The sequence below is a fragment of the Mustela lutreola genome, chromosome 2 (assembly GCF_030435805.1).
Source record: "Mustela lutreola isolate mMusLut2 chromosome 2, mMusLut2.pri, whole genome shotgun sequence".
NCBI classification, from domain to species: Eukaryota; Metazoa; Chordata; class Mammalia; order Carnivora; family Mustelidae; genus Mustela; species Mustela lutreola.
This window is the reverse complement of record NC_081291.1, coordinates 5,288,520-5,314,866: the sequence shown is the minus strand read 5'-3', so window position 1 is coordinate 5,314,866 and position 26,347 is coordinate 5,288,520. Positions and strand designations below refer to the sequence as shown.

General features: G+C 51.7%; 2 protein-coding genes across 2 annotated transcripts; one reads left to right on the top strand and one right to left on the bottom strand.

Moving 5' to 3' along the window:
• Positions 1-13,929: 13,929 nt before the first annotated feature.
• Positions 13,930-14,357, top strand: LOC131823076 (NADH dehydrogenase [ubiquinone] 1 beta subcomplex subunit 4-like). Its single transcript, XM_059159063.1, has one exon. It carries the CDS (start codon positions 13,956-13,958, stop codon positions 14,355-14,357), a length of 402 nt encoding a protein of 133 aa, XP_059015046.1. The 5' UTR covers positions 13,930-13,955.
• A 6,261-nt stretch (positions 14,358-20,618) lies between these two features.
• CD320 (CD320 molecule) lies at positions 20,619-24,828 on the bottom strand. Its single transcript, XM_059159764.1, has 5 exons — positions 24,623-24,828; positions 22,017-22,130; positions 21,446-21,679; positions 21,029-21,187; positions 20,619-20,913 (listed from the first exon to the last, which is right to left on the bottom strand). Exons 1-5 carry the CDS (start codon positions 24,747-24,749, stop codon positions 20,771-20,773), a joined length of 777 nt encoding a protein of 258 aa, XP_059015747.1. The 5' UTR covers positions 24,750-24,828; the 3' UTR covers positions 20,619-20,770.
• Positions 24,829-26,347: the final 1,519 nt, after the last annotated feature.

The following is a 26,347-nucleotide window of genomic DNA, read 5'->3' as shown; positions in this document are numbered from 1 at the left end:
TCTGAGAGCTTATGTCCCTGTTAAGAGTCCCTGGTCCATCCCCAGAGGCCACAAGGGGACTCTAATTACCCTACTGATGAGACACCTTCACCCCAAAACACACGTGCACCCCCAGGGGACTCAGCAAGCAGTGTGCGTGGGGACGCCCCCCCACCCCAGGTGAGTCCCTACTGGGCTCACGCAAGTGAGAGGCTGGGCGGCCCCTGCTCAAGGCTGGCAGAGTTCCAGGGCCTTCCTGGGGACAGTGAAATCAGGCCCAGGGGCTGAGGTCCTGTGGCCCTCCCCAGGTTCAGCCTGGGTAAGGCCGCCCCCTCCTGCAGGAGCTCTGCGGGAAAGGAAGGCGTTGAGGGTCCAGGAACCACGCGACAGCCCCACACCCCACCCAAGGCCACTGCAGAGGAGGCCTGGGAGCCAGAGGTGGCAGAGGACAGGGACCCTGGGGAGAGGAAGTGTGTTAGAGGACATCACTGAGGGTGAGAAAGAAAAGACAGTAGAGGAGCAGAGGTGGGGGAGGAAGTAGAGGGCGGGGGGGGGGGGGGGGGGAGGAGCCGGCGAAGACGGGACAGGAAGTGGGGGAGGGGTGCGGATCCGGTCACACTGGCTCACAAAGGGGAGGAGAAAGGCCATGCTTTGTGCCCCCCCACACACACACCTGGAAGAGGGACTGGCAGGACAGGGAAAGGGGAGCACCGAGGAGGTGCAGGCAGCGTGGGTGGGGGCGAGCACCCAGGAGGAAGGAAAGGAGAGACCCTGAGGGCTCAGCCAGGGTGCGCGGGGCTGGGAACCGGGAGCTGGAGGCTGAGACATTCCCGAGGAGATGGAAAGACCTGGAGGGAAGAGAAACGAGAGCCCAAGGACCAGAGCAGGCGTTACCAGAAAGGAAGGTGGAAAGTGAAACAGTGAGAAAGAGAAGCGGGGGCGCCTGGGTGGCTCAGCTGGTGAAGTGTCCTGGGATCGAGTCCTGCGCCGGGCTCCCTGCTCAGTGGGGAGCCTGTTCCTCTCCTGCTCCCCCTGCTTGTGCTCTCCCTCTCTCTGCCAAACAAATAAATAAAATATTTTTTTAAAGAGAGAGAAGCAATGTCAATTATCCCTCTTTTTTTTTCTTTTAAGATTTATTTATTTACTTGACAGAGAGCTTACAAATGGGCAGAGAGGCAGGCAGAGAGGGGGAAGCAGGCTCCCCGCTGAGCAGAGAGCCCGATGCGGGGCTCGATCCCAGGACCCTGGGACCATGACCTGAGCTGAAGGCCAAGGCTTTAACCCACTGAGCCACCCGGGTGCCCCTATCCCTCTGTTTTTATGCATCAGTGAAGAGAGCTGATCTGAGAGGAGGAGGAGGAGGGAGGTAGGAGGCGAGCAGGTGGTCCACAGGAAGGGGACGAACGGAAAGGTGCTCGAGCTCACTCAGCACAAGCTGGGAGAAAGGCAGGGGGCAGCTGAAGACTGCAGTGACATCTCCTCCTCACCAGCTGTCCTGGTACAAACACTGTTGGCACCCACTGTTGGGACAGGCAGGGAAAAGGGACCGGTCCTGGCAGGCCCCCTGAGGAGGGGAATCCAGCAAGAACTAGAAGTACAAACGCCTTTCCTCCTTGTCCCTAAAGACACATCCCGATGTTCTCAAGAAACTCCCAAATGAGCACGAAAAGACAGAAAACAGAACCAGAAGACACGGACACTTATAGCAGAGAAAACAGTCAAGACCGAGAAGCGTAAGATGGATTCAGTCTCATTAATGATCAGGGACATGCAAAGCAAGACTAGCAGATACCATTTCAGACCCATTCAACTGGCAGAAAGACATTGGACAAAGCCAGTGCTGGAGGACATCAGGATCAGGAATCTCCCATCTGCTACAGCAGGAAACGTGAGTTGATAAAATCGTTTTTGGGAAACCATTCAGCATCATGTAAAATTGTGGACCATTGGACAAAGTTCGATGCAACCAAGGAGATGATGTACCCTGGAGGCCCGAACATCTGTTCAGTAGGGCTGGTTCTTTAGGAAACAGGAAATAGAAAGTCAGAATCGTGATGTTACCTTTGACCTTGGGAGGGCAGGAGGATGCAGTTTAGGTAGCTAGACCTACAGCCACTTTTTCAGCCTTCAGAGATGTTAAGCATGGTGAGAGACACTCATCTTAATAAATGTCAGTTGAAAGGGACATGTGAAAAGACAGCCCGCAGAGTGGAAGGAAGTATTTGCAAACCACAGATCTGAAAAGGGCCTAGTCCCCAGCATATATAAAGAAGTTCTGAAACACTACAGCAGCAAGAAACAAAAGGTGAGCAATGGACTTGAATTGATTTTTTTTTTTTAAGATGTTATGTATTTTTTGACGGAGAGACAGCGAGAGAGGAAACACAAGCAGGGCAAGTGGGAGAGGGAGAGGCAGGCTTCCCGCTGGGCAGGGAGCCTGATGTGGGGCTCAATCCCAGGATCCTGGGATCGTGACCTGAGCTGAAGGCAGATGCTTAACCCACTGAGCCCCCCAGGGACCCTGAACTGACATTTCTTCAAAAAAGATACACGAATAACCAAAAAGCTCATGAGAAGAGGTTCAGCGTCGTAAGTCCTAGAGAAATGTAAATGAAAACCACAAGATAGTACTTCACATCCATAAGGATGGATAAAGGAAAAAAAAAAAAAACTATAAAAACAATGTTAGTAAATATGTGGAGAAAGGAACAACCCACATACTTTGCTGGTAGGAATGTAAAATGGCCAGTCACTGTAGGATGCTGTTTGGCAATTCCTCAAAAAGTTAAACAGAATTAGCACATGACCCAGCAATTCCGCTCCGGGTATATACCCCCAGAGAACTGAAAACAGATAAACAACGCTTGTACATGAATGTTCAAAGCAGCATCATTCACGAGCCAAAAGACAGAAACAACCTAACTGTCCATTAGCGAGCACATGGGTAAACAGACAGTTTCCATACCAAGAAATACTGTTTGCCGGAAAAAGGAAATACTGATTCATACTATAACATGGATGAACCCTGAAAACATGAAACACACAAAAGAAGCCAGACACAAAAGCCAGACACATTTTATGGTTCCTTTTATATGAAGTACCCGGATTAGCTAAAGCTATACAAAATAGAATGTAAATTTATGGTGGTCAGCGGCTGGGCGGGAAGGGGGGAATAGGGAATAATTGTTTAGTGGGTAGGGATTCTTTTTTTCTCCGAGTGAGCCTTGCTAAAGAACTCTTGGCGGGGGGTGGTGCCAGATGGCTCCGTCGTACAGCATGGGACTCCTGATCTTGGGGTAGTGGGTTTGAGCCCCATAATGGGCACGGAGAGGACTTAAAATTGAAAGAAAGGAGGGGGGGGAGGGAAAGGAAAAAAGGAAACAAAAGGGAAAGGAGAGAAGAAAGGAACAGAGAAAGGAAATGAAAGGAAAGAAAAGGAGTCCCAAATATCACGGAGTAGAAGAGCCACCCGAAAGAAAGAGGTCAAGGGGCGCCTGGGTGGCTCAGTGGGTTAAAGCCGCTGCCTTCAGCTCAGGTCACGATTTCAGGGTCCTGGGATCGAGCCCCACATCGGGCTCTCTGCTCAGCGGGGAGCCTGCTTCCTCCTCTCTCTCTGCCTGCCTCTCTGCCTACTTGTGATCTCTGTCTGTCAAATAAATAAATAAAATCTTAAAAAAAAAAGAAAAGAGGTCAACAGGATATAAACAAGCATGTCACAGAAGTGGAATTTTTTAAACATGAGGAATACAATGGCGGGGCACCTGGGTGGCTCAGTGGGTTAAACCTCCACCTTCGGCTCAGGTTGTGATCTCAGGGTCCTGGGATCAAGCCCCACAAAGGGCTCTTTGCTCAGCGGGGATCCCCCTCTCTACCTGCCTGCCTCTCTGTCTACTTGTAATCTCTGTCAAATAAATAAATAAATAAAATCTTCCCCAAGAAAAGAAAAGAAAGAAAGAAAGAAAAGAGTTAAAAAATATTTTAAGTAAAATTTTTTAAAAAATGCAATGGAATATAATCTTAAAAAGGAAAGAAATTCTGATACATGCAATGACATAGACAAACTGTGAGAACACTATCCTAACTGAAATAAGTCAGACACAGAAAGACAAACATTGTATGAGTCCACTTATGAAGTGTCTAAAGTAGTCATATTCATAGAATCAGAAAGTAGAATGGTGGTTGCCAGGGGCAGGAAGAGGGAAAAATGAAGAATTATTTAAGGGGTAGAGAGTTTCTGTTTTGCAGGATGGAAAGAATTCTGGAGATTGGCTACAATGTGAATACACTTAAACCTACTGAAGTACACACTTAAAGTAGCTACAATAGTAACTTTTCTGTTACATGTATCTTACCATACAGCTTGCTTGCTTTGTCAGAGAGAGCACAAGCAGGGGGAGTAGGAGAGGAAGAAGGAGGCTCTCCGCGGAGCAAGGGAACCTGATTTAGAATTCGATCCCAGGATGCTGGGATCATGACCTGAACCAAAGGCAGACGCTTAACTGAGTGAGCCACCCAGGCATCCCGTGTATCTTACCATAATTTCAAAGGGTGGGGGGGGGGGGCGTCTGGGTGGTTCAGTCCCTAAGCGTCTGCCTTCGCCTTGGGCTCAGGTCATGATCCCAGGATCCTGGGATCGAGCCCTTGCTCCGTGGAAAACCTGCTTCTCCCTCCCACTCACCCTGCTTGTATTCCCTCTCTCACTGTCTGACTCTGTCAAATAAAATCTTTAAAAATAAGTAAATAAGTAAAAGATGGGGAAAAAACATGGGAATGCCAGTAAACTAGGAATAGAGGGGAATTTCCTCATCTTGATAAAGAATATCTACAGGGTTCCTGGGTGGCTCAGTGGGTTAAGCCACTGACTTTGGCTCAGGTCATGTCCCAGAGTCCTGGGATGGAGTCCCACATCAGGCTCTCTGCTCAGCGGGGAGCCTGCTCCCCCCACCCCCCGCCTGCCTCACTGCCTACTTGTGTTCTGTCTCTGTCAAATAAATAAATAAATTCTTTAAAAAAAAAAAAATATCTACAAAACCCCGCAGCTAGCATCCTACTTAATGGGGAGAAGCTCGAAGCTTTCTAAGAACAGGACTACGGCAAATCAGGCTCCCAGTTCTGTGGGAAGCCTACTTCTCCATCTCCTACTCCCCCTGCTTCTGTTCCCTCTCTCTCTCTCTCTCTCTCTCTCTCTGTCAAATAAATAAATAAAATCTTAAAAAGAAAAAAAATCCAAAATAATTGACAAAAAAGTCCTCCTGGAACTAATAAGCCCTTGGAGTAATGTGGCAAGATACAAGGTCAGTGTATAAAAGTCTATCACTTGGGGCGCCTGGGTGGCTCAGTGGGTTAAGGCCTCTGCCTTCGGCTCAGGTCATGGTCCCGGGGTGCTGGGATCGAGCCCCGCATCGGGCTCTCTGCTCCGCGGAGGGCCTGCTTCTTCCTCTCTCTCTGCCTGCCTGCCTGCCTATGTGTGATCTCTCTCTCTGTCGGATGAATAAATAAAATCTTAAATTAAAAAAAAAAAAGTCTATCACTTTCCTATGTACTAGCCGTCAGAAAGCGGAATTTGAAATTAAAAGCACAATATCATTTATACTATCACCCCCCAAATTAAATCCACTGGTATCAATCTAACAAAATACATACAAGTCCTTCATGAGGAAAACTGCACAACTCTGATGAAAGCTCCGTGTTCATGGACAGGAGGCTCACAGAGTCAAGCCTTTAGTTTTCGCCAACTTGATGTACAGAAGAAATGCACTTCTGGGGGCGCCTGGGTGGCTCAGTGGGTTAAGCCTCTGTCTTCAGCTCAGGTCATGATCTCAGGGTTCTGGGATTGAGCCCCACATCAGACTCTCTGCTCAGCGGGGAGCTTGCTTCTCTCTCTCCCTCTGCCTCCCCCCCAACCCACTTGTGTGCTCTTTCTCAAAAGTGAAATCTTAAAAAAATAATAACAAATAAATAAAATGAAAAATTCCTGCTCGGAGAGAGACGGCATCAACAGAGTGAGAAGACAGGTACAGACTGGGAGGAAAAATTGCAAAACCATGTGATAAAGAACTCTTCTCTAAAAAAAATAAGGAATATTTGGGGCGCCTGGGTGGCTCAATGGGTTAAGCCTCTGCCTTTGGCTCAGGTCATGGTCTCGGGGTCCTGGGATCGAGCCCCGCATCAGGCTCTCTGCTCAGCAGAGAGCCTGCTTCCTCCTCTCTCTCTGCCTGCCTCTCTGCCTACTTGTGATCTGTCACATAAATAAATAAAACCTTTGAAAAAAATAAAATAAAATCCTTAAAAACAAAACAAAACAAAAAATAAGAATACCCAAACTCCGGAGCGCTGACAACACAGTCGCTGGTGAGCAGGCCAAGCAACAGGCCTGCCGGTCTCCAGAGCATGATGGCAGCAGGTTCCCTGACTGGACCAAAGGTACCCATCCGGTGGGGGTGGCGGCTGTGGGGTAGGCTGTGCCTGTATGTGGCAGTGAGTATATGGGAGCTCTGGTTTCTGTTCAGTGTTGCTGTGAAGCTAAAACTTCTCTGGAAAAGAAAGTCTATTAATAAAATATAAAAAAGCACTCAGCCTCCCTTGGTCAGGAAAATGCCTATGGAAAGCCCCGTGAGACTTCCTTTCCAATCAGGAGGGAGGAAAAAAGGTAAATTCGATAATATCAAATGTTAATGAGATGGCGGGTGGGGGGTGATGTTTTCCTGGGAGGCAAATCGACGCAGGTCATTTATGAAGACAAGTAGGCACTAACTAAAACAGCTGAAAATATGCTGACCCCACAAGCCCCCACCTCTGTTTCCCAGCATTTCAGACACACGGGGAAAGGCTGCGGCCGTAGGGGCTTCGCAGCTAGCAGGAAAAAGGAAAGGTGTCCAACAGGCCAGTACCAGGGAAAGGTACTAGCAAAATGCACAAGATCAGTGCAAATGACAGTCATATCTTCAACCTGGAGAGGCACCAAAAACATGCTATTAGAGTAAAGGAAAAAAAAAAAAAACTTGCTAAAATATGTATAGAATCACATCCACATAAAAATACAAAATTATGGTTTTATATATATATATAAATATTCTAATGTGAACTAAAGACTGTGTAGCAGGGGGCGCCTGAGTGGCTCACTTAGTTAAGTGTCTGCCTTCAGCTCAGGTCATGATCCCAGAGTCCCGGGATCAAGCCCTGAGTTGGGCTCCCTGCTTATCAGGGAGTCTGCTTCTCCCGCACTCTGCCCCCTCCCTCCCCATTCATGTCTCTCTCTCTCTCTTTCTCTCTCAAATAAATAAATAAAATCTTTTTTAAAAATTAAAAAATAATTGGGGTGCCTGGGTGGCTCAATGGGTTAAGCCTCTATGTTCGATCTCAGGGTCCTGGGATCAAGCCCTGCATCAGGCTCTCTGCTCAGCAGGGAGCCTCCTTCCCCCCTCTCTCTGCCTGCCTCTCTGCCTACTTGTGATCTCTGTCAAATAAATAAATAAAATCTTAAAAAAAAATTTTTTTAATTAAAAAATAAAAGACTACGTAGTAGAAGGTTGGAGACCAGAAGGCAGTTTCATTATAACTTCCTCCTTTTTAAGGATGCATTTATTTATAAATTATTGGTATATTTTTTAAGACTTTAAGTCATCTCTACATCCAGTGTGGGCCTCAGCCTTACAACCCAGAGGTCTAGAATTGCATGCTCTACCAACAGAGCCAGCCAGGCAAGTGAAAATTATTTGCATATTTTTAAACAAATATACACAGAAAATAGTAGAAGCAAATATGTCAAAACATCAATGGTAATGAATTTGGGGCGGTTGAGGTAGCGAGGATTATCACTTTGTTTCTCCTGTTAGTATTTCCCTGTTTTTCATTTTTGCCAAAATTCCAATAAAACAAAATGGGAGGGGAGAAAGTGCGAGAATGAGCTTTTTAACTGAAAAGTGGGTGTAAGCAGGTGTTCACTTATAAGTATCCATAATGTTTGCTTGGTGTACCTTTTTATAGATGCCGACTCACAATAAAACAATAAAAAGATTTCGAAAACTGAGTAGGGGTGGGACAAGGTGCCCAGCTGGCTCAGTGGAAGGAGCATGTGACTTCAGCTCTGGGTTGTGAGTTTGAGCCCCAACGTGGGACACAGAGATTACTTAAACACACACACACACACACACACACACACACACACAATCCTGTGCAGAGGAAGCCGGCAGACTGCAGAGGGGCTGGCTAGAGCAAACTGGAGTCTCCTTCATACTCCACATCTACAGAAATGATGGAAAACTTCTCCTTAATATATGTTATTCTATGGAGGTCAAATTCACATAAAATTAATCATTTTAAAGTGAACGATTCGGGGTCACCTGGGTGGCTCAGTCGGTTAAGCGTCTGCCTTCGGCTGGCGTCATGATCCCGGGGTCCTGAGATCGAGCCCCACATCGGGCTCCCCGTTTCTCCCTCTGCCTGGTGCTCCCCTGCTCCCCTGTGTCAAATACATAAATAAAATATTTTTAAAAAGTAAATCAATCGTTAAAGTGAATGATTCAGTGGCAAGCCACCACCGCCTCTACTGGGTTCCAAGACACTTCCATCCCCACCAAAGGGCTCACCCCCCACTGGTACTCACCCCCGCCCCTCCTTCCTCGAGCCCCTGTCAACCACCCACCTGCCTTCTGTCTCTCTGGGTTTGCCTGTTCCAAGCCACAGAACCATAGCGATGGCATCACAGGAGCCATGACCTATCGTGTCCACGCCTCTCACTCAGCCCCATGTTTTGAACGCTCATTATGTTGTTCATTACCCTTCATTCCTCTTGATGCGTGAATGCTAGTCCATGGTCCAGCTAGGTTACATCTGGTTTATCCATTCGCTCACCAACAGACATCCAGGTTGTTTCTTTCGACCATTGTGAACTACGCTGCTATGATCGTTCGTGTGCAAATCTTTGAAGATCTGTTTCTGGGTCAGGTGTGTTCTTTTTTATTTTTTTTTAAGATTTTATTTATTTATTTGGCAGACAGAGATCACAAGTAGGCAGAGAGGCAGGCAGAGAGAGGAAGGGAAGCAGGTTTCCTGCTGAGCAGAGAGCCCGATGTGGGGCTCGATCCCAGGACCCTGGGACCATGACCTGAGCCGAAGGCAGAGGCTTAACCCGCTGAGCCACTCAGGCGCCCTGTGGGTCAGGTGTGTTCTGATGCTCACTGAGGTCACGCTGCTTGCAGCCCATACGTGCTCAGGTGTGCTCCCCGTCGTATCTTCATGTGTTTCTCCTTGCAACCTAGGCATGCTGTCCTGTGTATCTGTGCGCTTTCTCTACAGTTGTTTTGTTCTTATTCTAGGAATAAGGTTTTTTCCCATTCTTTAGAGGGGCCCACAAGCCCTCTCCAAGATGCTAAAGGCTCACCATTCAAGGCCCACTTCTACTCACCTCTCAGCCCAGACAAGGCTACTCCTCCAGGAAGCCCTCCAGAATTGCTCTCATCTCTTCTTTGACTGGCTTCACCCCCTTAATGGATGCAACATCCCATTACCTTACCTGTACCTGAGTCCCCAACCCTGCCCTACCGCTCAGTCCTGAGAAGCCTGGCCTCACCCACGCAGACCCTAGATTCACAATCCAGGGCCGGGAGCCCATCAGCCTGGCTGGGATCTCTGAACAGGATTGCAGCCACCCAGCCAGGCACTCCCATGGCAGGAGGCTGAGTGCAGCCAGAAAGAGGACCTGGCGGCAGGCCAGCAAGTGCACAATAGAGAAAACCCCACACAAGAAAACAAGGAAATAACACAGATTAAAGCGGGAATCAACCATACAGAAGGCAAAGGAACAAAAACGCCAAGAATAAAAACCAAACCCTGGCTCTTTGGGAAGACTCAGGAGATAAACACTTGGGGAAAATGAGCGGGGGCAAGTGAGAAGAGTTTTAAAAATATACGTGAGGTTAAGAGCAACTGTAAGTCAGAACGGTGAGAAGTAACAACCGCCTCGGGCCAGGGACAGAGGAGATGCCCCGTGCACCTGCCGGTGGGAGAGCGAACAGGTGCAACTTACCATGCTGGAAAAGAGTCCAGAGGGTCCTCAAAAAACAAAAGCGAGAACCGCCACTGATCCAGTAATTCCACTTTTGGGAATTTACCCAAAGGAAGTAAAATCTGCCGTGAAAAGATATCCACAGCCCCAGGTTCTCTGCCATGTGACTCGCGAGAGCCGAGACAGGGGAAGAACCTAAGTGTCCATCCATGGATAAAGAAAAGGGATACATACAACATGATACAACTCACTTCAAGAAGGAGGGAAATCCTGCCATTTCCGACAACATGGACGGACCTTGAGGGTGTTCTGCTCAGTGAGATAAGTCAGAGACAAACACTGCATGACCTCACTTGTGGAATCCAAAAACAAAAACAAAACAAAACAAAACAAAATAAAATAAAACCCCAAATCAAATTCAGATACAAAGAACAGATTGGTGGCTACAGGGATGGCAGGTGAGGAGTGGTAAAAACAAAACAAAACAAAACAGAAGACTGAAACGAAACCAAAGAACTCTAGGGTTGCCTGGGTGGCTCAGATGGTCACCTGCTGCCTTCAGTTCAGGTCATGATCCTAGGGTCCTGGGACTGGGCCCCGCGTCCCTCTGTCTGCCACTCCCCCTGCTTATGCTTATGCTCTGTCTCTCTCTGTCTCCTCTCAAATGATTAAGCAAAATATTTAAAAGCAAAAAACCAGAGAACTATAAGCCCATAAATCTGAAGATCCAGCTGAAATAAATACATTTATGGGGAAACATAAAAAGCAAAAACTCACACCAAGAAGAATCAGAAGACCTAAGTAGATCCATAAATGTGACTGATGGAAACAATGGGGGGACAAGGCCCTCCTCCGGAAAGGACAGAACCAAGGTTGTTAAACCACAATCAAGTTTTATCAGCCCTTTAGGTAGCAGATAATTCCCATCTGATGCTGGTTGATATCAGGAATAGGAAAAGGGAGCAAGAGGAGGGGAACAGCTGGTTTCCTTTCCGAGGACGGAGTAACATACTACAAGATGCTAAGGGAAAGAAGCCAGACACACACAGTGACATATCGTGTGATTCTGTTCATATGACATCTCCACAATGGGCAAATCCATGGCGACACGAGGCAGATCGGTGGTTACCTATGAAAAAGGGAAGGGTGGGGGGTGGGTATTGCAACTGCTTAATGAGTATGGGGTTTCCTTCTGTGGGGATGGGAACGTTCTGGAACCAGACAAAGGCGGTGGCTGTGAAACACTGTGAACGTACTATGTGTCATTGAATTGTTTGTTCAAAGGGTTAATTTTATTTTTCTTTTCTTTATTTATTAGAGAGAGAAAAAGAGAGTGAGCACAAGCGGGGAGGGGCGGAGGGAGAGAGAGAATCTCAAGCAGACTCGGTACTGAGCCTGGAGCCCGACCACGCACAGGGCTCAATCTCATAAGCCTGAGGTCATGAACTGGGCCAAAATCAAGAGTCTAGTGCTTGGGGCGCTGGGGTGGTTTAGTGGGTTAAAGCCTCTGCCTTCAGCTCCGGTCATGATCCAAGGATCCTGGGATGGAGCCTGGCACTGGGCTCTTTGCTCAGCAGGGAGTCTGCTTCCCCCATCCCCCTGCCTGCCTCTCTGCCTACTTGTGATCTGTCAAATAAATAAATAAAATCTTTAAAAAAAGAGTCCAGTGCTTAACTGAGTCACCCAGACACCCCTCAAGGGTTCATTTTCTTATGTAAATTTCACTTCAATAAAAATGAAAACAGGTAAGGCCCTGGACCAAGACAAGAAAATTGACACCAATTTTCAGTACTGTCCCTCCAAGCAGAAATCCTAACATACTGCCAACCAAATCTCACCAGTGGAGCAGGCGGCAGGGGTTGGGGGTGGGGGACTTCAGAATTATATCATGACCAAAGGACAATTCAGCCAGAAAAGCTCAGATGAGTAAACCTCAGAAAATCAGGGTAATTTAGCTCTGGCAGCTGACCCACTTGTCTCTGACATTGATACTTGCTTTTGCCACGGCATCATGGACAGGTTCTCCGAACTCGGACCTGCAGCATGATAGGGCTAGGGCAGACCCAGGGCTGGGGCAGCGCACGCAATGTCCTTGCAAGTCTGTTAGCAAAGCATTGAGGAAAGGAGAAGCCAGCTTAAAATGCACACTAGCTCAGTTTAAAAGACTTGTCACATTTCTAGTCCATGGAAGGAAATAAGGGAGCCTTTCAGAAATAAAAATAAAAATAAAAAATACAGAAATCCTGACACCTGCTGCCACATGGACAGCAAACACGTTTGAGGTCAAAGGAGCCAGGCACAAAGAGCCAAAGGAGGCATGATTCCACTGCTGTGAGGTCCCTGGAGGAGTCAAAGTCATAGAGACAGAAAGTAGACAGTGGGAGCCAGGGGCAGGGGAGGTGGAGTGTAACAGGGTCAGAGCTTCAGTTTTGCAAGATGGAGAGCTCTGGAAGCGGATGATGGTGACGGCTGCACACCATGCCACTGAAATGTGTACCTAGAAATGGTTAAAACGATAAACTTCGTGTTATGTATGCATTTTTTAAATGATTTTATTTATTAGAGCAGGCGGGTGCATGGGGGGAAGGGGCAGAGGGAGAGGAACAAACCCCACGTGGGGCTCCATCCCAGCACCCCTAGATCATGCCCTGAGCGGGAGCCAGCTGCTTCACGGGGACACCCCCCCCCCATTTATGTTTATTTTACAACAAGGAAAACACAAAGGTGAAGGTCACCTGAAGGGACAGCGAGCGAAGGTCAGAAACAAAAGCAAACGCGGAACGCGGGGAAGAACTATGGGAAAGAACCAGAAGCAGCACGTGGTGAGGGGGAGACTCCAGGCCGGATGGTGAAGGGAGGGAGCGCCACCTGCAGGTCGCTCGCGGCATTCTCGGGGACGCCGGCGCACCGCGCACCGCGCAGCGCCGCCCCAGCCCATCTGTCGTCCTGCGGAAATCGCGCTCCCACCCTTGGGGCAGAACAGACGCCCCATCCCGGAAACAGACACCAGCAGAAAGACATCCTTAGTCATCACAGCTGCCAGCCTGCACCTAGACCCACAGGCCAGCCTTCCCTCCGGGGCTGTGGGTAAACAACGTGCCCGGAGCCCGGGCAAAGCCCCCGGGGGCCACCAGCTCCCAGACCTTGCCCCGTGGGCCACCACCTCCCAGACAGGCTTGCCTATGCCAGAAACCACCCCAGAACCCTCCCTCTGCACCAGATGGTTCCCATCAGCACACAGATAGGCTGGGTCATCTTCCACCTTTTGCTTTTTTCCGGGGGGGGGTGGGGGTGGGGGTGGTTTTATCGTTGAGATGAAATTCACATAACATAAAATTAAACTTCAGCAGCGAAGAGTACACTTAAAAGTAAACCTTGGTGGCAGTTAGTGTATGTACAAGGCTATGCAACTGATTTCTAGTTCCGAAACATATCACATGGCAAAGAAGCGTTCAAAAGATGTTCCGCACATCTGTGATCAGGGAATTGCAAATTAAAACAAGATACCGCTACGCACCTACTAAAAACCCAAATTGGGGGGGCGCCTGGGTGGCTCAGTGGGTTAAAGCCTCTGCCTTCAGCTCAGGTAATGATCCCAGGGTCCTGGGATTGAGCCCCACATAGGGCTCCCTGCTCAGCAGGGAGCCTGCTTCCCCCCAACCCCGCTCTGTCTCTCTGCCTACTTGTGATCTCTGTGTGTCAAATAAATAAATAAAATCTTTAACAAACAAAACAAAACCCGCCAAACTGGGGATGCCGGGGCGGGGGTGTTGCTCAGTTGGTTAAGCATCTGCCTTTGGCTCAGGTCATGATCCCTGGGTAGTGGGTTCAAGCCCCACATCAGGCTCCCTGCTCAGCAGGAAGCCTGCATCTCCCTCTCCCTCTTCCTGCCCCTCCCCATGCTTGTATTCTGTCAAATAAATAAAATCTTAAAAAACAGGCAGGCGCAGTTGTGTGCCGGATTGCCAAGATGTCATTCCCTAAGTACCAGCCGTTGCCTCTGGCTACCCTACCCTCTACCCTCAACCCTGCTGAATACAACATCTCTCTGGAAGCCCCAAAGGCACAAACCTACCGGTTGGCCGCAAGATCCCAACCTAAATGGGAGTATATGCTTCAGTACAATGACCCCAAATGCCAAGAGCTCATGGAAGATCCTGTCTTGATCCGTTGCACCCAGGCAAGATCAGGAAACATCTATCCCAATTTCAGACCCACTCCCAAGACTTCGCTCTTAGGAGCTCCGTTTGGGATTGGGCCCCTTTTCTTCCGGTTTTATGTTTTCAAAACTGACAGAGATAAGAAAGAAAAACTTATCCAGGAAGGAAAATTGGATCGAACATGGAACATTTCATATTCAGTCTGGCAGTGATGACTGTGTATTATTGTTTAAATAAATCTATTAATCATTTTTTTAAATCTTAAAAAAAATAATAATAGGGACGCCTGGGTGGCTCAGTGGGTTAAGCCTCTGCCTTCGGCTCAGGTCATGATCTCAGGGTCCTGGGATGGAACCCCACATCAGGCTCTCTGCTCAGCGGGGAGCCTGCTTCCCCCCTCTCTGCCTGCTGCTCTGCCTTCTTGTGATGTCTTTCTCTCTCTCTGTCAAATTAATAAAATCTTTTAAAAAGAACTCTTTAAAAAATAATTAATAAAAATAAAAGAACCTCTGAGGTATGACACACCATTTAGTCTGCTAAGGTGACCATAACCAAACACGCCACACTCTAGGACTTAGTTTTTTTTCTTACAGTTCTGGAGACTAGAAGTCCAGCTCAAGATGCCAGGAAAGCTGGTTCCCTCTGAGGCCTCCCTCCTCTGCTGGCAGGTGGCACCTTCTCCCTGTGATCGCATGTGGTCATCCCTCCGTGTCCACATCCGTGACCTGCTCTGTGTATCCAAAATTTCCTTTGCCCAAAGGACACCCAACAAGGGGCGCCTGGGTGGCTCAGTGGGTTAAGCCGCTGCCTTCGGCTCGGGTCGTGATCTCCGGGTCCTGGGATCGAGTCCCACATCGGGCTCTCTGCTCGGCGGGGAGCCTGCTTCCTCCTCTCTCTCTCTGCCTGCCTCTCTGCCTACTTGTGATCTCTCTCTGTCAAATAAATAAATAAATAAAATCTTTAAAAAAAAAAAAAAAGGACACCCAACAGATTGGATCGGGGCCCACTCCAGTGGCTTCCTGAATCACCTCCTTAAAGGTGTCACAATTTAAAAAATTAAAAGTAAATGATAAAGGCCCCATCCCTAAATACAGTCATGTTTTGAGGTACAGAAGATTAGGGCTTCTGCACAGAAGTTGGGAGAGGACACGACTCAGCCCACGACATACCCTAGAAGACCCTAGAACTCACCCACTACATTTTGTTTGATTTTAGGAGTTCAGGAGATTTAGGATATTTTAGGATATTTGCAGATTTTGTGCCACGAGCACTATGAGGAATTGTAGGGGATTTCAGCCCTCAAGGAGAAACCCCACAGCCTCTAGCTACCTACCCCTATCCCTCTCTCCTCCCCAGACCCCGGCAACCACTCTCTTTCTGCCCCTAGCTGGGATACGAACGGGACCATATGATACCTGACCTTCTGCTCCTTTCACTTCCCGTATTTTCAAGGCTCTCCCGTGCTGTAACACGACTTCACTCCTTTTTATGGCTGAGTAAGACCCCCTTGTACAGATGAGCCCCGTCAGGTTTATCCATTCATCCCCTGATGGACCTTTCCACTGGTTCTACATTTGGGCTCTTGGCGACTGGCTGGCTGGGAACATTCATCTACAGCAAATACATTTTGAATAAACGAAGAAACCTAATCATGTAACCCAAAGAACCCCATCCAAGTGGAAATTTCACACTGTAATGAGAATAGAAGAAAGCATCCAAGATTCCTTTCTTCCCCAGTCTGGCCTTTTGTTCCGCATTACAAATTATAACGTAAGCGTGGCTTCAGCACAAAGTGTACCTACACACCGCGGCTACTAAACCAATTTGGCAAAAACAAAACAAATGAAAAAAAAAAACCTTGTCCTGAGCCAGAAGATTTCAGTTAGATAAATCACTGCCTTAAAGAGGGATTTTTTTCGTTATTGCAGGAAGACCCTTCAAAGCCCAAGTCAGACCATGCATCTCTCCGCTGAAAACTCCAAGAGGACCCACCATACCTCCCTCACTCTGTGCCTCCCACCCCCACCCCAGCCATCTCTGACATCACCTCTTACCACTGCACCACCCCCTCCACAAGCCTCCCGACTTCCTGTTTCTGGAACGCACTTCTGCCTCAGGGCCTTTGCACTTGCTGTTTGCTCTTCTCAGAATGTTCTCCACCTATATACCCGCACTGTTCACCTTACTTCCTTCATGTCTCCCCTCAAGTGTCTCCATACTCTGGAAGCCTCTTTTGATTATCAAATAGAAAGATAGTGACCCTTCTTCCCCCAACCCAGCAAGCCCACCCCTCCTCCTTTGGTACTCAGATTCCAGAACTTAGCACCATCTGACACTGATGTGGTTTTAGTAGGGTTTAGTAGCTGACCATCTGCTCCGCCACGCCACCTCCACTAACTCCTCTCCATGGGGGAAGGGGTCTTGTTCGGTTCAAGGCGAGTCTCCACCATCTCCAACACCTGCCACCGTGTCGATGCTCAATGAATATTTGTCCTCCTCCACAAACTAACCTAGAAATGCAGTGCGATCCCAAAGTCCCAAGTCGATATTTTCTGAAATGCTACACGCCCGTGAAAAGATTCGCGCACTACCTATTAGAGGTGCTGGTTCCAGAACATTACGAGTGTGCTAAATGCCAGGGAGTTGTTCTCTTGAAAATGATTAATTTTCTCTTACGTCAATTTCACATCAATGAACAATGGCTTGATGTCATACTATCACGCTCCTATTAGAATGGCTAAAATTCCAAAGGCTGCCCACAGCAAGCGAAGGGACAAGAATAAATACGTTGCTTGGGGAGGAAAGTAAGAGTGCACCCACTCTGTAAGGCACGTTGGCATTTCTTTAAAATTAAAAGGGGCACTTGGTTGGCTCAGTTGGTAGCGCTTGTGACTCTTGATCTCAGGGTTGTGAGTTCAAGCCCCGTTTTGGGCATGGAAGCTACTTAAAAAAATTAAATTAAATTAAATTAAATATATACCTACCATGTGATGCAACCACTCCTCTCCTGGGGTACTTACCCAAAAGGAATAAGAGCACATGAAGAAACTTAGACCTAACTTCAAAGCAGGGGGCACCTGGGTGGCTCAGTCGATAAGCCTCTGCCTTTGGCTCAGGTCATGATTCCAGAGTCCTAGGACGGAGCCTGCTTCCGGCTCCCTGCTCGGTGTGGAACCTGCTTCCCCCTCTCCCTCTGCCTGCCTCTCTGCCTACTTGTGATCTCTATTAAGTGGGTAAATTTTTTAAAAATCTTTAAAAAAAAATGAGTTAACTTTTAGCACATGCAACAACGGGTACAGATCTTAAATATGTCAAGTAAAAAACACCAGATAGAACAGGCCACCTATGACATGCGTCTAAAACTGCAGTTGGGGGCTCAGTCGGAAGAGCGTGCAACTCTTGATAGAGTTCGAGCCCCACATTAGGTATAGAGATTATTTAAATAAATATTTTTTAAAAATAGAAACATGATGAATCTATAGTGTCAGAAGCCAATCAATCGTTGCCTGGGTCATGAGGGGGTAATGAAAAAGGGGCACCGGGAAACGCCGGGGGAAGACCCTTGAACACTTGATGCTAGGTGCAAGAAGTATGGCATCAGAGGCCACCTGCGGTAGACTCCATCGTTATGACATGTCCCGATCAGGCAGTCCCACAGAAATGGGAAGTGGGTTATTAGGAGTCGGGGGCTGGGGGATGGCCATGGGGAGTGAGGGCTAATGAGGGTTAGGGTTTCCTTTTGGGGGATGACAAGGTGCCGGAACTAGGTGCCCAACACTGTGAATGTACTAAGTACCACGGAATGTCTACTTAAACTGGTTATGGTTAATCCAATGTTAATTTTTCCTTAATTAAAAAAAAAAAAAAAAGAGGAAGGTCAAGAGTTAGAGAGACAAGCACACCCCCCCCCCCAGGCTCCCATCATCCCCTGGAGCCTCTAACCCCCCAAACACCTGCTCCCAGCCACCTGTCAGGGTCCACCACCTCCTCTTCCTGGGCTCCCCAAACACTGCCCTCCCCAACTTTTAAGTTTGGACCGTCCCTGTGGTTTCCTGGAAGTGACTCACTGAGCCTGCTGTACGGGACAGCAGAGCGAACCCCACTCCGGGGGAACAGAGGCAGCTGCAACCCCAGCCTCTTCAGAGCGACAGACATTGGTCCCCGTGCCTGTCCCAGCAAGCAAATGGCAGAACTGCTGTCCCACATGACATTACACAGAACTGTCATCGGCATGCTGGGACAGGCGCGGGGACCAATGTCAGTCTGTGGGCAGAGCCGCGGGCCCACAGATACTCAGCTGGCTGATGGGGACAGGCGTCCCCCCACACCGGCCTGCCCCACCCTCTGCCCTCTGCCCTCTTCGTGGAAGGTGGCCTGCAAGCATGGCACCACGATGCGGGTCCTGTCAAGGTTCATGCCCTTGTGCGGTCCCCACGCACATGTGGGCTGACCTAGGACTCCACAGAAGCAAGAGCAGGCATCCAAAGGATGCTGGGCCGTCGCGCTCAGGGGGCCAGAGAGGGGAGGGGGTGGCTCCACTGCCCTGGCCATCCCAAGGCACCAGACATGCCAGAGAAATTCTAGATGCCGATGTCCACCCGGCCCAGCCCCCAGAGAACAGCAGCCACCATTCACTACGTGGGACGTTAGAGCGGCAGCAGACGTGACAGAGAACACGTGGCGGGAGGTTTGCGCCTCTGAACCCACGTGATGCCGACGGATGATTAGGTGACATGTGCCAGTGGCTTCATACCCCCCTTCCTCCCTTGCCCTCTGACCCACGGATGCTGACAATGCCTGAGCAAAGGGGACAAAAACCTAAAAACAAGAAAATCCAGCCGAGCTCCAAGCAACACGGCCAGATAAGGAATCCGTTTACCTGCCCCTGAAACTCCCTCTTGCTGAAAGCTCTGGGGGGCCTAGATAGTCGACTGCCCAAGTTACCCCACTTCTCCTTCCCAGCCTCAATTCCTCTTTTTATGCTTCAAATTCACTAAAAAAGGGGACACCTGGGGGCCTCAGTCGGTGAAGCGTCTGCCTTCAGCTCAGGTCATGATCTCAGAGTCCTGGGATCGAGCCCCGTGTCGGGCTCTCTGCTCAGGGGGGAGCCTGCTTCCCTCTCTCCCTCTGCCTACTTGTGATTTCTGTCAAATAAATACAATCTTAAAAATAAATAAATAAATCCATCAGTGAAGTGTGAGTTCCCGAAACCCTGGATACTCCGCCCTCGGACCCTGACAAAGGCAGAGCCCCAGGTCCACTCTTTCTCTCTCTCTCTCTCTCTAGGTTCCCTGTGACCTCGCTGTGTGGCCGGCGGGGCTGCCGTGTGCCCTCTGGTGAGGACCCGTGAGTCATCACCCTCGTTCCTCGAAGTTCCCAGATAGTCTTTGCTGAAATGCGTCCAGCGATTGTAAGAACCCCAAGCGCCGACCCAGCCAGAACACTGGCTGCAGACAGGAAAGGTAAGTGGAGGCAGGCCGGGCAGAGCAGAAACCCAGGCGGATGCCACAGGCGCTCCTAGCCCGTGGCGACCCTGTCAACAGGCCAGTACCTACAGGACAGACGGTGCCTGCTCCCAGAGCCCGCTGGGGTTATTCCAACGAGCCAACCCCAAGCCCGCCTGCCCACGGGAACCACAATAAACCTTCTTGCCCATGTTCTCCTCGAGCTCCCCCCGACTCCGGACCCTGGTGCTTTCTTCCTGGGCATAGGGTAGTGTGCCCCCTGCCCCCCGTCTTTTGGGAACTGTGAGTCTTTTCAGTGGCAGTCCACAGCCCAGAGCACAAAGCCCCCATGTTAAAACTGGGTGGATGGGGCTTCTGGGAGGCTCAGTGGGTTAAAGCCTCTGCCCTCAGCTCCGGTCATGATCCCAGCATCCTGGGATCGAGCCCCAAGTCAGGTTCTCTGCTCAGCAAGGAGCCTGCTTCCCTTCCCCTCTCTCTGCCTGCTTCTCTGCCTACTTGTGATTTGTCAAATAAACAAATAAAACCTTTAAAAAAACCAAAAAAACTGGGTGGTGCCCAGATCAACCCTGGGATGCCCAGCTTACATCTCAGGGAGCGAGAAGCCACGACAGACGGCGGTCCCCCGGGACTCCGCACAGGGGCTGGCAGGTAAGGAAGACCACCCCGCTGCCCCAGGCCCACCGCCTCCTCCTCTGGGTCCCAGGAAGCCAGAGGCAGAGCGGCCGAGGGAGCGCGCAGGGCTGGGTCCCCGAGTCCCACCCTCTGGGGGCACTACCACCGTGGAGGAGGGGCTGTAAGGAAGACCCTCGGCTGCCCAGGCAGAGGGAGACAGAGGCCCAGAAGCAGACGGAGGATGTGAAGTAACTTTAATCAGCACCTTCCGATGAGGGCAGGAGGAGTGTCTACGTGTGGGGCCGCGCCCCGGAGCAGACTGGGGCCAGCCCCTCCGTTCCGACTGTGATGCACTCTCCATCCAGGGTCCCGGCACCCCCAGCCTCTCTGGGACCGGCTGCAGGAGCTCGGCTCCACGGTGCTGCCTGGCCAGAAGGACCCATGGCTGAGGGCCGGTGTGCCAGCACCCGTACGCCGCCGCTGATGTACCAGGTCTCCAGAGCTGTCGCCGCTCCGGGACCGGGAGCCTGGGTGGCAAGAGCTTGTCCTCAGAGCAGCGAGGGCTTCCTGTCTGACAGCAGCAGCGACTCCTTCACGACCACCAGCAGCCCCAGCGGGTGCAGGCGCCCACGGGCACAGAGCCGGGACAGCACGAACAGGGAGATGGCGGCCACACCGGCACTCAGCACCACTGTGGGGTCAGACAGGCAGGGGTCAGCAGGAGCAGGAGCTGGCCGCACAGAGAGGGGCGTTTGCAGCCTGTGTCCTCCCCAAGCCCCAGGAGGAGGAGGGCCTGGCCATCTTACCCGCAGCTGCGATAACCCCCCAAGCACTCCGGTTTCCAGACTGGACGGAGTCCTCGTCCCCAGTGGGGGTGGCTGTGACATTCCTGAGAGAAGGGACACTGTGCGGGGTCACGGGAGTCCCCGTGGATGTGGCAGTCCCTTCCTGGAGGGTCTCAGTTCCTGCAATAAGTCCAGGCATTCAGCAGCTGGGGGTGGGCGGGGAGACCCTGGGGACACAAACATGTGTTCCAAATGCGGGGGACGGGGGCGGGAGGGACCTTGCGGCTCATCTCCCGCTGCCCCCAGGGGATGCAGGCCCAGGTGGATGCAAGTGTCCACACTTTCAGCCTGGTCACCCACCAGAGGGTGTCAAGTGTCCTTATCTAACGGCCAGCCCACCCCACCCCTCCAGACACGCTGAGGTCCCAGGGCACACACCACAGCCAAGTTCATCACTGGAGTCGGGACAGTCGGGATGGCCATCGCAGAGCCACGTGTGTGGGACACAGGCACCGCCCAGCAGGCAGCGGAGCTCCCCCGCCGGGCAGGGCTGGGAACTGCAGTTGTGACCGTTCTCGTGGATGCCATCTCGGCAGTCCTCGACGTTGTCACAAGGGCAGGGGCTGCCAGTGGGTGGCTGGCACTCTCCGTCCTGGGCACAAGGCTTGATACCTGGGGTACAAGGTCAGTCAGGTCCCAAACACCCACCCAACAGTGCTGCGGTACGCCCCTCCACCAAGCCTTCTTGTAAGCCCTGCCTTCCAGGAACAGGTGACCTTAGAAAATCCACACATCCTAAAGATCCCCCCCTTGTGAGCTCCACCTGCCAGGCCCAGCCTCCCTTCAAGCCCCTCTTCCCGAGCCCCACCCCCAAGTCCCCTTCTCAGTCAACCCACCTCTTCTTGTAAGCCCTGCCCACTCTCAGGCCCCGCCCCATCACCCCCAAGACCACACCCCTTGCACCAGCGCCTCACCCCATGCGGCCCGACCCCAGAGGGAAGCCACTCACTGCAGTCCTCCTCATCGCTGCCGTCGGGGCAGTCCTGGTCACCGTCGCAGCGCAGAATGAGGGGCACGCAGAAGCCACTCGTGCGGCACTGGAAGCTGGTGGGTGAGCAGGAGCCTACAAGGAGCACACAAGTGAGGTCTGGGAGGCACCAGTCCTGGCTCCCTCCGCCAGGGGCATGGAGGTTACAGACTGCGACCACTAGAGACAGGCCAGGTCCCAGGGCGCTGGAATGACACTGGTAGCCACCATTTGCGGAGGACCTACTCGGTGGGAGGCCTGGAGCGCAGGTTCTCCTGCCATGCCCATGCTGCGGAAGACACTGAGGAGAGTGACAAAGCCCCAGGCTGCAGCGCTGGTGGCAGAGTCCAGGTCTGAACCCAGGTCTCACTGATCCCAGAGTCTTTACAGGCTCCAGGCCAGACGGTCTCCCCAAGAGGCCCTCCAAGATCCACAGGTCAAAGCACTGGGGTAGCGGCCATCTCCAAGCCTGCCCCGCACCAGGCCCGTGGTCAGGGTCAGCACGGCCCGTTATATCCCACCTGCTTAGCCAAGGGGAAACTGAGGCCCTGGGCAGAGGACCTGCTTAGTTAGCAAGGCTTGTCCACTCACCTCCTAAATTCCTCCCAGATCCAACCACCTTCCCCATCCTGAACGTGCCGCCTCCTCACAAGGCCCCGTCCCCATCTCCATTTGGACACTGGGGACCACAGAGCCACATCATTTAGTCACCTGCCCTTGCCCCCCCCTCTGCTCAAAACCATGCCCCCTTCTCGTGCCAAATCCGTTTTGTCTGTGGGGTTGCAAGGCCTGGCCCAGCCCCACCGCTTCCGGGACCTCACCGCCTCCCTCCGCCTCCCTCTTCAACCAGCTCCCTCTGGCCTGACTGGCTCGTTCCCACCTCGGGGACTTTGCCTATGCAGGTTCCTGGCCCAGTCCTCCCTCTCGCCTCCCCACTCTGCAACTGGCGATTCCTTCTCAGCCTTCAGATCTCAGCTTCTTTCTCGGAAAGCGTCTCCTGCACCTCTCAGGGAGGCCTGACGCTCTGCCTTCCCCCAGTAACAACGGTCCTCAAACTGGTATCCACACAGACTGGACACGTGGTGGAGATCAGGCCCGGGACCTCGTGACCGCAAGCCCAGGGCGATATAGACACGAGTCACACCAAGGTCCAGGCTGTGTCCTGATGAGAGCTGAGCCTTCCTGGGCCCCAGGCAGTGAGGCTCAAGCTACGTGCTGATCTGGAGGAGCACGGACGGCCTAGAATGAGGGCCAGCAGGAGGGAGTCTGACAGACGGAGGAAAGGAATGGCCCTTCTCTTGGGTGCAGTGGTGGGAGAGAAGGGGGGGGCACAAATACCCCAACCTAGTGGCTCTCCAGTCCATCCTGGTACTCTTGCCACTTTCACCTTTACTTGGGCCTGTGCCTCCAGACCCCCTGTTCCCCAGAGCCAGTCTGTCCACAGGCCCCCGGGCACAATGATACCTGTGGCCCACAAAGTCCCTGAGCTTTTGAAGTCAGGAAGAGGTATGGCCGGACCTGGATCTGGCTTCCTTCCCCGCCCACGAGGGTGGGGGTGTCTGGCCATCTCTGGGTGCGGTTTCCTCTCCAGGCCTAGCCATTCTCAGCCCTGCAAACCTCCAGACCTCCCTCCCTGGAGTGTGGGTTCTTCCTGGACACTGGGAGGGGGGGGGGGGGCAAAGCACAGCACACCAGGCCTCATAGGGCTGTGGGGTCAGACAGGAGTTAGAAGTGACCAGTGGGGGAAAAAATGAAAGTGACCGGTGACTTTTCCGTCCAGTCTCAGTTCCCTCCCCTGTAAAACGAGCACTCTAGAAGTCCCTATCATAGGGTCCGGAGGAGACCACTTGCAGTTTGGTACTTGGTTAAAGTGAGTCCTGCCCCCTTAAAGGACCCAGGAACATTTAGCCTGTAAAGGCAAGGTCTTTGGGATGAACCAGGAGACCAGATCAGACGGGAGCTCCCAGCTGAAAGCGAGGGTCACCTGTGCCTACAGGGAGATCACTCTATCCCACCGCTCTGGGAACCTCAGAGATGGCCACCAAGATCACTTAGGCCCAGGAGCAGGTGTCCAAGGGCCTGGGGTTACCGGGAGGGAGAGAAACCTTTTGCTCTCTAAAGCCAGAGGAGCAAGGCGCAGGGATGGGGAGGGTGGGGCCTGGTGGCCCAGGAAACTCTGCCATATGGCCTCGGGGTCGGACGGGGGTATATTCGCCCCAGCGGCTGCCAAGAGGCGCCAGGTGACCGGCCATGCAGTTAGAGGTCGGACAACCGGAGCCTCCAGCAAGCCTTCCTGCCCACGCTGGGCTGAAGGGCTGCTTGGAGGTGACAAAGGGGTCCGCCAAAGCGGAGCGGGAGTGGAGTGTGAGAAGGCAGAAGCCGGGCAGCGAGAAGCAGTCAGGGTCACCCAGGCGACGATCGCTCTCTGGGGATGGCTGGCTCAAGGGCCAGGCTCCCGGCACGCCAGAGTCTCAAGCCACGTGCGGGGGGAGTGTCCGGGACCCGCGAGCGGCACAGCCAATAGCGAGGCGCCGCCGGGGCGCGGGGCGGGCCGGCGGAGGGGTGCGCGGGGCGCGGAGCTCACTCACCTGGGGCCTGGGCCAAGGACTGGGTCGGCATCGGGGTCGGGGCTGCCTGCAGGCCCAGCCCAAAGCCGAGCAGCAGCCGCAGAGCCAGGCCCAGGGCTGCCGGCCGCCGCACTCCGCCCTGCGCCATGCAGCTCCTCGCCGCACCGCCCCTGCCCTGGAACTGACCACGCGCCGACCCGGCCTCGCTTTTATCCCCGCGCACGCGCGCCGCCGTCGGGGGCGGGGCCCACGCCTGGAAGAAGTGCGGCGCCCCCGGATACGCCTACCGTAAAGGTCCGAATACGAGGAGACCCACAATTTGAGGCTCTAACCCACTTTTCCCAGTGACAAGGTCTATGGAAAAATCCAGGCCCGTTTGAAGTTAGAAACTGTGGGGATGTAAGGGAACTCGTCGGTGTCTACTCACAACATCGAAAGCGTCGTATGAGTCCTGCGGCAAATGTGACTGTCTAATTATTATAGTTAATATGGCAGCCATCCCCTGAGGCACGCTCCAGCCTCTGCCTCCTCCAGCTTCTCTTCTGCACCCAGCCTTTGCTACTTTGCTCACTTTGACTTAGTGTCTCTTGACCCACTAGAAGGTCAGTGGTAGGACAGGAGTGCTGTGTTGTTCACTGCGTCCCCAGTGCCCAGCACAGGGTCTGCCACCATAACGGGCTCTTCAATATTTAGTGAATAAGTGAATGAAATACTTCCAGAAGTTCCATCAGGGGTCCTGTCCCTCGCACCTGGGAGCGCTCACCCACGCCCACTGCCTCCTTCAGTCTTCCTCACCGGGAAGTAGGTCGTATTCTTCCAGAACAAGATACACGAAGGCCGCCCATGGGCTTTCTCTTCTTGTGCTTAATCCATAGGCACATAAAATACAAATCTTCTGGGGCTACTGGGGGACTCAGTCGGTTAAGCGTCCGCCTTTCCCTGGGGTCACGATCCTTAGGGTCCTGGGATCAAGCCTTGCATTGGGCTTCCCGCTCAGCGGGGAGCTTGCTTCTCCCTCTCCCTGCGGCTCTGCCTACTTGTGCGCTCTGTGTCAAATAAAATCTTTAAAAACAAACAAACAAACAAACAAACAAAAAAAAAAAACCTTCTACAGACTTTCTAGCCAATGAGTGGCTGAGTTTTCTTGAAAATAAATACTTTATCAATAGCTCTGCCTTCAGAAGAGGCAACAGGTGGACTGCCAGCAGAACCCCAGACAAGTGGTGCGCCCTCAGTGTTAGGTGTACAAGCATTGACCCCCCCACCCCAAACCCCCACCCCCGGTTCCTGGGAAGCAACACTAAGCATCCCGAGTTTTCCCACAAGGGGCTCTGTTTGCAGGTTGTTGGCAAGCTTCACTATTTGAAAATGTTGAAAGTTATAGCTGCTTTTGGAGTGTGTATATGTGTCTGTTGGGGTTTTTTGTTGTTTAAAAAAAAAAAACTCGGGGTGCCTGGGTGGCTCAGTGGGTTAAGCCGCTGCCTTCGGCTCAGGTCATGATCTCAGGGTCCTGGGATCGAGTCCCGCATGGGGCTCTCTGCTTGGCAGGGAGCCTGCTTCCTCCTCTCTCTCTCTGCCTGCTTCTCCAACTACTTGTGATTTCTCTCTGTCAAATAAAAATAAAATCTTTAAAAAAAAATTAAAAAAAAAAAAAAACTCCCAGATATCCCAGGGAAAATGGGTTAAGAGGCAAAGGTGTACAGGTGCAGAGGCAGATGGAAAGCTGACAAACAGGACTGTGCATGG

What these genes read in the sequence shown, in the direction of transcription:
- LOC131823076 (XM_059159063.1), top strand. Translation starts at nt 13,956, where the DNA reads ATGTCATTCCCTAAGTACCAGCCGTTGCCTCTGGCTACCCTACCCTCT.
- CD320 (XM_059159764.1), bottom strand. Translation starts at nt 24,749, where the DNA reads ATGGCGCAGGGCGGAGTGCGGCGGCCGGCAGCCCTGGGCCTGGCTCTG. An exon ending in GTCCTTGGCCCAGGCCCCAG is followed by an intron (nt 22,131 to 24,622) that starts GTGAGTGAGCTC and finishes TGCTCCTTGTAG; the next exon opens with GCTCCTGCTCACCCACCAGC. An exon ending in CAGCGATGAGGAGGACTGCA is followed by an intron (nt 21,680 to 22,016) that starts GTGAGTGGCTTC and finishes CTTGTACCCCAG; the next exon opens with GTATCAAGCCTTGTGCCCAG.